Raw genomic sequence first — 12,887 nt, 5'->3', positions numbered from 1 at the left:
TTCTTTCTTTCTTTCTTTCTTTCTTTCTTTCTTTCTTTCTTTCTTTCTTTTTCATTTTTTTCAAGACAAGGTTTCTCTGTGTCCCCTTGGCTGTCCTAGACTCACTTTGTAGACCAGGCTGGCTCCAAACTCATAGAGATCCACCTGCCTCTGCCTCCCTGAGGACTGAGATTACAGGTGTGCATCACCATCCTGGGCTGGAAACATTCTTTCTTAATAGTTTATGCCTAAAAAAAATAGTTTATGCCTGAGTTTTATTTCTAGAATTCTTATGTTTCATGTCAAATCTGAATTTGTGTATTTTGCTAGGCAACTGTTTTTCCACTGAGCAATATCCTGAACTTGAGTATGTACATTTGGGAAAAAAAAGCCCTGTTGTCTCAATCTGAGGAGAGCTGATATATGGAAGCTAATTGAGTCAGCTATGAACAGTTCAGTTTACATGTTTCTTGATTATTTAATCAGAATTAACATTAAATTTCTTGAAATTTGTAGTGAAATACTTTAATTGAATGTGGGCATAGTGAAACACACCTGGAATCTTAGGTACTTGGGATACTGAGGTAGGAAGATTATGTTTTCAATGCTAGCCTGTGCAATTTGGTGAAATTCCATTTAAAAACAAAACAAAATAAATATTTTAAAGTTTTTTGTTTTCTGAGGCAAGGTCTTACTACATAAATAAGCTGGTCTCAAACTCAGAGATCCACCTGTCTTTGTCTCCTAACTGCTGGCATTAAAGGCATGAGCTACCATGACCAGCCCCAAAATAATAAACAAACAAACAAATAAGTAAATTGTGAAATTTTGTGAAATCACAAGGACCTGAAAATTTAGGGAGGAGTTTTAATTTAGCATTCAACTTCCTTAATCTTTACAAAGCTACTTGCATTATTTAGCTCGTGCTGTTTTTACCAACCAAGCCATCTTGCCAGCCCATCTATTCCATATTAGATGTGTTGTGATCATTTATGCTTTTCAAATAATTGCTCTATATTCATTCATTCTTTTATGCATTCTCTCTCTCTCTCCTTCCCTCCTCTTCCCCCTCTCCCTTCTATTTCATTCCTAATACTAGCTACCTGTATCTTTTCTTTCACTTCTGTCAGTCTTGATGGAGGTTTATCAGTTTTATTTGATGTTTTTTCTCTTTGTTTTCAATTTTAATTTCTACTTTTATCTTTATTTTTCCTTCTGTTTGTTCTGGGTTTATTTTATACTTTTTCCCTATTTTTTTCTAGTACTGAGAGGGATTATAGATTATTGATTTTAGATATTTTTGTTTTGTAATATGAACGTTTAGTGCTATAAATTCCCAGCACCAATTTAGGTCTTAGACAGATTTTTGTGTTGTCATTTTTATTTTGTTGAGTGTGCCTTTGTAGAAAATGAGATAGAATTTATATACCATAAAATATGATCATCACTTTAAAAAGAAACACTTTCCACATTAACAGTTACTTTTTATTCTATGCTCCTCCCAGCCTGGGACAACAAATAACTTTTATACTTTTCTTGTATATAGATTTACCTCTTTTGAATATTCCACATACATGTATTATTTTCATTTTTTTCTGGTTCCTTTTTCACTGAACATGTTCTCAGTTCATCCATACCACAGCATGTATTATCACTTTAAAAGTTTTGAGATAGGGTCTCCTATAATCCAGGCTGTCCTTAAACTCAAATCTGTAGCTGAAGTTGGCCCTGAATGACTGTGCCCAGATTTTTTGGTTCTGTTGCTCTCCATGTGGAGCTCCTGTCCTCTCCAAGTCTCTCTATCTCCCCCTTCTTACATAAGATTCCTTGCACTCTGCCCAAAGTTTGTTTATGAGTCTCAGCATCTGCTTTAATAACCTGCTGATTTGAATCTTTCAGAGGCCCTCTGTGGTGAGCTTCTGTCCTGTTCCGTTTTCTCCCTCTTCTGATGTCCATTCCATTTGCCTTTTTGAATGAGGGCTGATCATCTTACCCAGAGTCCTCCTTGCTTAGCTTCTTTAGGTGTGCAGATTTTAGTATGTTTATCCTATATTATATGTCTAATATATATTTATAAATGAGTATATACCATATGTGTATCTTTCTGCTTCTGGGATACCGCACTCAGAATGGTCTTTCCTAGTTCCCACCATTTGCCTGCAAATTTCAAGATTTCCTTGTCTTTAATTGCTGAGTAGTATTCCTTTTTGTAAATGTACCACAATTTTTGTATCCATTCCTCAGTTGAGGGACTTCTAGGTTGTTTCCAGATTCTGGCTATTGCAAATAAAGCTGCTACAAACATGGTTGAGCAAAATGTCCTTGCTGTATAGTTGAGTATCTTTCAGATATATGCCTAGGAGTGGTATAGCTGGATCTTGAGGAAGCAGTATTCCTAATTTTCTGAGAAAACACCAGATTGATTTCCAAAGTGGTTGTACAAGTTTACATTCCACCAGCAATGGAGGAGGATTCCCCTTTCTCCACATCCTCTCCAGCATGTGTTGCTACTTGAGTTTTTCATCTTAGCTATTCTGATGGGTGTAAGGTGGAATCTCAGGGTCGTTTTGATTTCCATTTCCCTAATGACTAAGGATGTTGAACATATTGTTTAAGTGTTTCTCTGCCATTTGACATTCCTCTATTGAGAATTCTCTGTTTAGCTCTGTACCCCATTTTTTTAATTGGATTACTTGGTTTGTTGTTGTTTAACTTCTTGAGTTCTTTATATATTCTTGGATATTAGCCCTCTGTCAGATGTAGGGTTGGTGAAGATCCTTTCCCAATCTGTAAGCTGAAATTTTGTCCTGATGACAGTGTCCTTTTTTTTTTTGTTGTTTTTTAAATGAGTCTTTTACCTGCAGGTAAAGATATGCATCAGGTGCTTGCCTTGTTCCCTCTAGAGGCTTGAAGATGACATTTGAATCCCCTGGAACTGGAGTTACATATGGTTGTCAGCTGGCAAGTGGCTGCTGGGAATTGAAGCTGGGTCCTCTGGAAGAGCAGTCAGTGCTTTAAGTCCCCCAGCCACCTTCAGCCCATCACCTTATTTTTTAAAGTTTAATTTCTCAGTAAACTAGACTATCTGTACAAGCCTGAGGAGTCCTCCTTTATTTAAGCTCCCAGTGCTGAGGTTACAGATATGTGCTGCCATGCTTAGATTTTTACATGAGTGTGATTGTGATAGAACTTATGTCTTTGTGCTTGCATAGCAAGTACTTTACTGACTGAGCCATATCCTCAGTCCTGAAAACTTTTGAGAGCTGAAGCAACTCTGTAACTAGAAAATTTCCCGTCTGACTAATGTGATGAGGTCATGCTCAAAGACATAAGTGCATTAAAGTATGTAAAATTTCCTTCAGGCTGTTTGTATAAAGTACATTCAGGTCATAAGTGAGTGTTTTATTTAGACATGGGTCCCATTCCCAGAATAACTCCTTTTATCCTTAAGATATTGTATATTTGTAAACATTACAATTTTTAAAAAAAATGTCTCAAGTCTGAAACATTTCTGATTTGAAATATTTTAGATAAAGGATATTCAGGTTTTCTTGTGTATTTGTTTGGGAAAGGAGTGCCCCTATCATGTGGTAACTCCATTCTTTGCCTTTTTGAGGAATTGCCAAGCTGTTACCAAAGTAGTGCTCTACTTTACATTCCAGATAGCAAAGTCTAAGGGTTGCAATTTGTTCATGTCTTCTCACAAACTTATTATTCCTGTCTTTATGATCAAGGCAATCCTAGTGAGTAAAGTGGTATAACACCAGCGTTCTAGTTTGTGTTTCCCTAAAGACTATTAATGTTGACCATCTTGCAAAAATGCTGTTTTGTGAAATCCTTTACTTATTCTTTAATTAAATAATATTTAGCTAAAGCTTATTTATTTATTTATTTATTTATTTATTTATTTATTTATTTATTTAAATAGTATTTAACTGTTTAACTGTACTATTAACCCAGTGGCCATCACACAGTGATCATTACAAAATGGTCATCATACTGTGGCCATCACTAAATTACCATCATACAGTGACCATCACATGGTAGCCCTGATACACTGATCATCACACAGTTGCCATTATATTATATTTTTTATTATATTATATTTTTTCATTATATTTTTTGTACTGTACCTTTATCAGATCTATTGTTCAAAAATATTTTCTCTCATTCTTGAGTTTGTCTTTTGACATTTTAAATTCATTAAAAAATTGATTCAGTGACATTTTCATATACACAAAATGTATATATAGTACACATGTGTATATATATATATATTTTTTTTTTTGTTTGGGTTCTTATATTTAGATGATCTTTTATTAATTTTGTATTAGTTCATTCATGTCCCCCATTATCTTCTCTTATCACTCTCTCCCTTATCCTCCATCCCACCATCCCAACAAGTATCCCTCCTACTTTCACACCTTTGTATGCTCCAGTACATTTAATTAGGGTTGCTTACATGAACATAAATGGGTATTATTTTACCAGTGATAGTGACTCCCTTTGCCACAGCAGCCATTAAATTAACTGCCTATAGCTCCCCAGAAAGCGTTGAGTCTTTTCACATTCTTTGATCATGCCCCATAAAACATGAAAGTTATAAATTCTTTTCAAGGGCTAGAGAGATGGCTTAGAGGTTATGAGCACTAGTTGCTCTTCCAGATGGTCCTGAGTTCAATTCCCAGCCACTACATCTATATATTGAGATCTGATGCTCTCTTTTGACATGCAAGTGTACATGTAGATAAATTCTGTTTGATTTCTCTATTTTTTTTCTTTGTTTGCTCCTGTTACTGATATCCTATATATTGCCATAACGTTTTACAGTCCCCCCAACACACACTCTTTGACTCACTCAGGCTGTGCTCAGACTTTCTGTATTCCCCAGCCCTCAAACCTGTGATCTTGCCTCCTTAACTTCTTGAATGATAGGGTTATAGGTGGTTCTATAGGTATTGGGAATTCAGGATCATAAATATTTATAAATATAGTTTTTTGAGATTTTATTTTACTCAGACTGTACTGTCTTACTTTGTGGTCTAGCTAGCCTCAAACATGTCATCTTCCTGCCTCAGCATTCTAGTGATGGGATTATAGGTATGTGTCACTGTCTCCACTTTAATTTGGGTTCTTCTATTTAGATCTTTTATTAATTTTGAGATAGTTTTTATATATAGTTTGAGGCAAGGGCCCAGTTTTATTCTTCGACATGTGTACATCTAGTTGTTCCAGACTATCCTGAAAAAAATGTTTCTTTTCTCATTGAATTGTCTCGTTATCTCTTCCAAAAATTGGTTGATTTGAGGTTCAAGTTGTAGTTCAGTGGTAGAGTACTTGCCTAGTATGTCCAAGGCCCCGGGCTTATTCCCCAGTATTACAAACCAAAAATCAAATGAAAAAAACAAACAAATCAGGAAAAGTCAGCTGAATATGTGGGTTTATTTTTCGATCTTTTATCTTCCATTGATTTATATGTCTGTCCCTATTGTAATGCATACTTTTTTGGTTACTGTACATTTTTACTAAGTTTTGAATTTAGGAATTGTCATTCCTCCAACTTTTTTTTGAGGTTAGATTATTAGGATCCATTGAATTTTCATGTGAATTTTTAGGCTTAGAATTTGTTTTTGTTTTTAGTTGTTCTAGTTGTTTATTTGCTCTTGCTCTAGGGGTGGCTATATTTTCTGTATTATGGAACATATCACAGATTATTTATGTTGTTTTATCAGTTTGAAAGGTTTTAGTCGTACCTAGAGGTATTTTTTTGAAAAAAAAAATTGGCATAGTAGCCAATATAAGAGATAAGGAGGGACATGAATCTTCTGGATAAATGGATGGGGAAGGGAGATGAATATGGAAAAGATTTAAGAAAAAAACATGTTGCAAAATTTGATCAAAGACAAGGGGAATAAATAATTGTGTTCTAGTGGTGTGCATTTTAGAAGGAGCAGTTCTAGTAAAAGAGTGATTTTAGATGAGAGAGAGTAGGTAAAGCAACAGAAAGATTTTTGAAGTGGAGAGAGATGAAATAGAACTGCATTAACTTCATAAATTGATCCTGTTAGGGTTACTATAATGACAGAGTAGGCCAGGTTGGATATTGCCACAGTGAAAAAAAAAAAGAATATTTTTAATCAGTGGTAGGCAATTTTTAAGGATTCAAGGTTAAATAGATCAGGCAGTGAAGTATCCAAAGAAAGAAAGGCCTCTGCTAGCTTTGATTTTTACCTTGGTATACTATAGGATGGATCCATGCTGTGCTGACTCCGGTTGACTGCTTAGCCTTTGGAGGAAACTTCTTACACAGCCTTAACATTGAAATGCAACTCAAGTGAGTTTCTGAAATTGTTCGTCCTTGTGTTTTCCCCTCTGGTAAGGAATGCAGTATAGTAGGATGAAGATAACCAGAAAGGAAACTAACTTTTTTTTTTTTTTTTGGTTTGTTGGTTTTTTGTTGTTGTTGTTTTGTTTTTTGTCTGTTGTTTTTTTCAAGACAGAGTTTTTCTGTGTAGCCTTGGCTGTCCTGGAACTCATTTTATAGACCAAGCTAGCCTCGAACTCACAGAGACCCGATTCTGCCTCCCTGAGTGCTAGGATCACAGGCATGAGCCACCACTGGTTCTTGATGACAATGTTTCTTCACTTGGTTGTTATAATGTGCTTTTGGGGTAGTCACATAATCTTTGAGCCCAAAGTTTCTTTGAATATAGGGTTTTACAGGATCACTGTAAGGGTTAAATACAGTGGATACATAGCACTGAGAATAATGCTTGATACATAATAGATGCTCAGTAAATAGATCATTTTTATGGTCATTGTTTCCTTACAGAGCCTATGAGATTGAGAAACGGCTAAGCACAGCAGACCTTTTCAAGTTTCCCAACTTTGAGACTATCTGTTGGTATGTGGGAAAACACATTCTGGACATCTTTCGAGGTATGGTTCTCCTAACCAACTTTAAATTTTGCAAAGAGAGAAAGGAAGAAGAGGGAGTGTGAAAATTGAGGAGAGGAGGTTTGGGAGAAGAAACCTTGCTACTGCTGATGCATTTCTGTGTATATCAAAACAGCATTAATTCCTTTAATATAACCAACAAACAAGATATGGAGCTAGCCTATAGGTCCATGATAAAGAAAATGTGCTACTTGGAAACAGTGAAACTTTATTCAGCTGTAGTGAAAAATGAAATTGTCATATTTTCAGAAAATAGATGTATGGAGATCATAATGCTAAATGAATTAACCAGACTCAGACAAATTTTTTTTGTTTTCTCTCATATATGGAATCTAGATTTAAGTATATGGGGTGTGTGTGTGTGTGTGTGTGTGTGTGTGTGTGTGTGTGTGTGTGTGTAAGAAAGAGAGAGATCAAAGTAGAAATGGACTATGAGTGGAGTGAAGGAGATCTAGCAGATGTGTCCAACCTGTGGTTCAAAAGTTGCATACAGCTGTATGTAGCCAAGGACAACAGAAAATGGGATCCGGCACAAAATTGTGAGCTGGCTTAAGATGTTTTAAAATGTTTTTGCAATTTGTTTTGGTAACTCAATAGCATGGTTATCTAGTGTGAACTTTGAAAATACCAATATTGGGTTGCAAAGTCAGAAGGTTGGACGCACTTGTTGAGGGATGGGCAGGACAAAAGGGGAATAGAATATATGTAGCATAGAAGCAGAAGTTGGGACTCTGGGGTAAAAGGGACAGAGGAGGGCAGTGGGCTACGTAAATTAGAACAATATATAATGTCACAGTAAAGCCTCTTTGTATTTTTCTATACCAGCTAAAAAATAAATAAGTAGTCATTACTTCTTAAAAATTGCTACAACTCTTATATTTCTCTCACTCTCCCCATAACTTTTGGAAACCACTGATCTGTTTTTCATCCCTATGATTTTTGTCATTTGAAGAATATTATATAAATGGAATCATAATCACATCTATTAGGATTTATTTTCTCATGAGAAGCCTGGATGTGCCCTTTCAGGATAAGGCCCAGTCCTTACATCCTGGCATCATTGTGCTAATTCCTGGGCATTAGCCCAGGTGGAAGCCAACTTGCTGGTTTTCCTCATAGTTTTGTCTGAAATAAAGTAAGTTCCTTGCTTGGACCTGAGATTGATTCTTCAACGTGACTTGGCCATAAGGAATCAGTATCTAAGTTATAAAGGTTCTCATAGCCCAGACGGCATACTTCAAGCCCTTACTCTGACACTTTGACAGACTGTCATGTAAGTGTTCAAAAATGGAAAAACTAATGACTCATTTACCTAGTCTGAACAGCTTTGTTTAGTAGAAAATTTTTTATAAAGCCTAAAATTTGCTATTAATAACTTCATAAATTAAAGTGGAACATAAACAATTTTGAGACCTAAAAGGCAGAATAATTTCATAGAAGGAATACAAATCTCATATTCAAATAGATACAACTTTAGTCTATGTTCTGGCACTTATGTATATTCTTCATCAAGACTTCTCTAAGACCTTTAGTTTCATGAACTATAAAATGCTTACAAGGTGGATATCAGGGTTAAATGACAAACTACCTAACATATAGTAAGATATAAGTAAGTGAACACTGTTAATGTAACAGATCTGAGGGTGTGCTCAGATCCCTCAGCATTTTCTTTGGTTGTCTGACAAAGGTAACAAGTTCTTCACCCCGCTTGAATAGCTGTATTGACAGTTGTCTTTTTTTTTTCCCCCTGTGTTAGGTTTACGAGAGAACAGGAGACACCCAGCCTCCTACCTGGTCCATGGTGGCAAAGCTCTAAACTTGGCCTTTAGAGCCTGGACAAGGAAAGAAGTAAATATGATAATTTTTATACCTACTCAATAGTTCTTCCTTCCATAAAGAGTAGCTATGGATAGATGTTTGGGGGGACACAAGAAATCAGAGAGGCAAGTAGGCTCCTGGGTTAGAGTAGAATACTGGGCTAGGAGCGTTTATTTCTGATTTTAAGAAATAATACATGCTTATTTTTACAACCATATAGATGGTTGTAAAAATGTCACCTGTAATTTTAACTGAGAAGAATTACCATTAATATTTGGCTATATTTACTTTTGGTCTTTTTTGTGTGTATTATATATTTTTTTCTGTTTTATTTATGCCTATGGGTGCTTTGCCCAAATGCAAGTGTACAACTTGCATGCAGTGCCTGCAGAGATCAGAAGAGGCTATCAGATCCCCGGGAACTGGAGTTGCATGTTGGTGTTAGGAATTGAACTTGTCTCCTCTAGAAGAGCAACAAGTGCTCTTAACTGCTGAACTATCTCCAGCCTCCTGTGTGCATTTTTGAGGATGCTGGAGGTAAAATCTGGAGTCTTGCATATGCTTTGCACCTTGTATCTCTGTGCCCCATATGTGCATTTAGAAATACTGGTATTGCACTATTTATTCAACTTTGTATCTCACTAGATTGGCTTAATTTCCTTGTGTTATTCAAGTTCTCCATAAATACTTAATTGCTATCTGCTGTTCTTTTTCAGGAATCATCTAATTGTTTGTTTATAGTTTTCTATTTCCTTTTTTGAAGGGATGTAACTATGGCGAATCATACAGTATAAAATATCTGTACACATTAGTCTTTGTCCCTTATTCCTTTAGGATAGACTCCTGAAAGATCAATTACTGGATCAAAGTATATGAAAAAAAAATGTAAGGCTCTTGATTGCTTACTGCTGAGATGGCTTTTTAGAAATTTTCTAAAATTCATCTATCCAACTGCATATAAAGCAGCTATAAAAGATAATTCTTATCTTTCTTAAGCTCTCTATGTGCTGATTTAGAAAGACCTACTTGTCAAATGAAGGTACAAAACCATGTATAGAAGCAGCTGTTTCTATAAAAAGGGAGAAAAAAAGAATTTTGTCTGTAAATTTCATATTTGCCTTAAAGGCATAACCTGCAGGGATGTAGAAGCTAATGAAAAATAGTTACCAGTGGAAGAGAGTTGAATGATAGGGAGGCTAGGGGAAGGGTAGTGGGGAGGCTTTTCAACATACCTTTTTAATATTTAATTTTTGAGCCATGTAAATATATTAATTTCCAAATGTTAATTTAAAAAATTCAACCTTAAGAAATGAAAAAAAATAACATTGAGTTGAATTTGTTTTGTGTTGGCCAACTGTTCTGGGTTATGGGCCCTGCCCTGAGGTGTGGTTAATATACCCAGTGAGACTACATTGGAGAAAATTGATTTCTCCTTTGTCAGCAAGTATCAATCGCAGATACCTTTTACTTGCTAGGGGTGGGAGCCCATGTTGGTTTCTGTGTGTGCGAGTGTGTATGTGTTGTTTGTTTGTTTTAAAGAAAGAAGAAGACTATTAAGTTGGGTGGGTAGGATCTGGGAGGAACTTGGGGAGGGTAAACATGTTCAAAACATATGAAAAATTTTTTCAAAGTCTTAAAAATGTTTAAGAATGCAAAAATAGAAGAAATATCATGACAGTCTCAGCTTTCAGATTCTCCATAATCTCCTTCCTTCCTTCTATACATTGACCTGTTCAGGGATAGTTTTAGACATTGTAGTTTTAACCCATGTAATCTCTTCACTTTATATTGCCTGCATTCCCCTGATATTGTTTTTATTTACATTTTTTAACTTTTATTAATTACACTTTATTCGCTTTGTATCCCCCCATAAGCCCCCCCACCCCCCCTTTTCCTGATATTGTTAAACTTCATGTTTTGGGCTTTTCATTGTTGCTTGTTCTCAAGTACACCTGGCCTTTAGCCTGTAGTTCTCTTTTTCTATCCTCCTTCAATGTGACTAGCTTTAGTGTTATCTCTGATCCCTCTTTTGGAGTATACTTCAGACTGACTCTTCAGGAACACCAAAGAGAGTGAGTGAGTAGTTCTTAAGCACTCATGACCTGAGTCAATATGGAAGTAGAAGCCAGGGAATGGTTCCAAACAACATGGCCAAAGGGAGCTCGAGGACAGGAGGACATTTTTAAGGAGCAGAGGCTCATGGAAGAAGTCTTCTTTGAAGTACAGATGATTTGCATGGGAAGGATTTGCTCCCTTCCCTGCAGCACCCTTTTTAGCCTGGAAGGGAAAGAGCCATTATAGTTCTCATTTCCCTACATAGCCTCGCCCTCAAATTCCAGATTAACTAACTGTTAAGAAGGGAAATAATTGAACCATGAATAATGAGAAAGTACTGGGAAACTGGATCCTCTGCCTACTAAATACAAAAGCAAAATGAAAATTGGTAGAAGAAATAATAATGAGAAGCTTGATATCCAAATAAAAACTTAAATCTCAATACTCAAAAACAAGACAATAAAAGACACATTCCTATCAGGTATCTCCCAGAGTTGCTGTTGAGCTAGCTATGGACCTGTAAGTGATGATACTGAGTTTTGTTCTCCCAAGTGGAGAGATTGCTTTGTTCCAGTTGATCTCCCTAAGGTCCTGTCTTCACAAGAGGTATGGCCCAAGTTTATAGCTTAATTCTTGACACTTCTTAACACTGTGCTTTACTAGATATGTGTGGTTTTTGTTTGTTTTAGATGAATTTTTGCTATATAGCCCAATATGGCCTTAACCTTGGAATCTTCTTGAGTCAGCCTCCCAATCACTGGAACTATAGATGTGTACCTCTACACTCAGCCAGATATATGTTCAACAAAAATTTTCTCCTTGATTATAGAGGGCTTATATTTTTAAGTTTAGGTTTAGGTCTGTAATCCTCTGTGTGTATTTCAAAACCTATTTTTTTTTTTTTTTTGCTTTGTTTTGCCCATGGATATATCCAGTATCTAGTTGGTTCCCTATCAGCTATTGAAAAGACTGTTCTTCCTTCATTGTTTGCCCTTGGCATGTTTGCAAGAAATCGGTTGTCTCATGCTTCTTATTTGACAGGCTCTGCCAGACCATGAAGATGAGATCCCGGAGACAGTGCGGACTGTACAACTCATTAAAGATCTGGCTAGGGAGATCCGCCTGGTTGAAGTAAGAAGCATGGGAGGAGGGAAGTCATTTGGGAAGGGTTAAAGTGGCAGGTCAGGACTTTGTAGTTGGCATAAAGCCCAGGGAAGGAATGGGAAGACTCTTATCAAGGCCCTTATTCATTCATTTAGTCATTCATTCACATAATTATGTGCTCTGAATGCATGCCACACACTGGGCTAGGTTCTAGGGATCCATGAATGATATAGTGCCTGATCACAAACTCACACAGTTAAACCTCTCTGAAACTCAGTTTCCTTATCTCTAAAATGAGATTAATGATACCTACTCAAGGTTTTTAAGAGGACTGAATAAGGTAATGTGAATTGAACATTAAGTATAATGCTTGGCATGCAGTTGGCACGTAATAAATTCTAATGTAGGCTATAGTGATAATTGTAGTTGCTGCTTTTACTAATTTGACTCAATCTCTGAATTCTACAAAATAACAACCTTAGGTTGAAGATGATGGCAAAGGCATGTTTCAACAGGTGGCACATACCACGAGGCAGGAGGTATAGTAGTAAGAAACTCAGAGAAACCTGGGTTCTGGTTTCTGCTCTTTCACTTGAAAGCCTTGCAGAATCCCAGTTTCCTGATCTGTAAAGTGAGGAATAACTTTACCAACCTTTCAAATCTTTGGTAAAATTGAGGTAATATAGAGCCCCTCCCATAGTGCCTGGCAGAGTAAATACTCAATAAATGTGATTCATTGTTAATAATAGACTTTGTAGCAAAGAGAAAACTCAGTGTGGGCTGGTGAAGTAGCAGAAGCACCAGAGGAAAATTGGACTTGAGGATGTTTGAGCTGTGTTAGGAGCTATAAAATTCTATTTAGTGCCTAAGAGATAACTGTGTGTCTGTCTTTCTCTCCCTTCCTTCTCTCCATTTCTCCTTCCTTCCTTCCTTCCTTCCTTCCTTCCTTCCTTCCTTCCTTCCTTCCTTCCTTC

General features: G+C 36.4%; 1 protein-coding gene across 4 annotated transcripts in view; it reads left to right on the top strand.

The window, feature by feature from the left end:
- Positions 1-12,887, top strand: part of Phf8 (PHD finger protein 8) — a 102,611-nt gene that overhangs the window by 32,104 nt on the left and 57,620 nt on the right. For all 4 annotated transcript variants that reach the window (XM_055617920.1, XM_055617919.1, XM_055617922.1 and 1 more), the window contains exons 9-12: positions 6,226-6,313; positions 6,812-6,918; positions 8,693-8,784; positions 11,851-11,940. In XM_055617920.1, coding sequence (XP_055473895.1) covers positions 6,226-6,313; positions 6,812-6,918; positions 8,693-8,784; positions 11,851-11,940 — 377 coding nt within the window. The remainder of the gene's footprint in view (positions 1-6,225; positions 6,314-6,811; positions 6,919-8,692; positions 8,785-11,850; positions 11,941-12,887) is intronic.

The sequence above is a fragment of the Psammomys obesus genome, unplaced genomic scaffold (genome assembly GCF_907164565.1).
Source record: "Psammomys obesus unplaced genomic scaffold, mPsaObe1.curated_primary_1811, whole genome shotgun sequence".
Lineage (NCBI taxonomy): Eukaryota > Metazoa > Chordata > Mammalia > Rodentia > Muridae > Psammomys > Psammomys obesus.
Note: the sequence above shows the minus strand (reverse complement) of the source record. Positions and strands in the feature narration are given on the sequence as shown.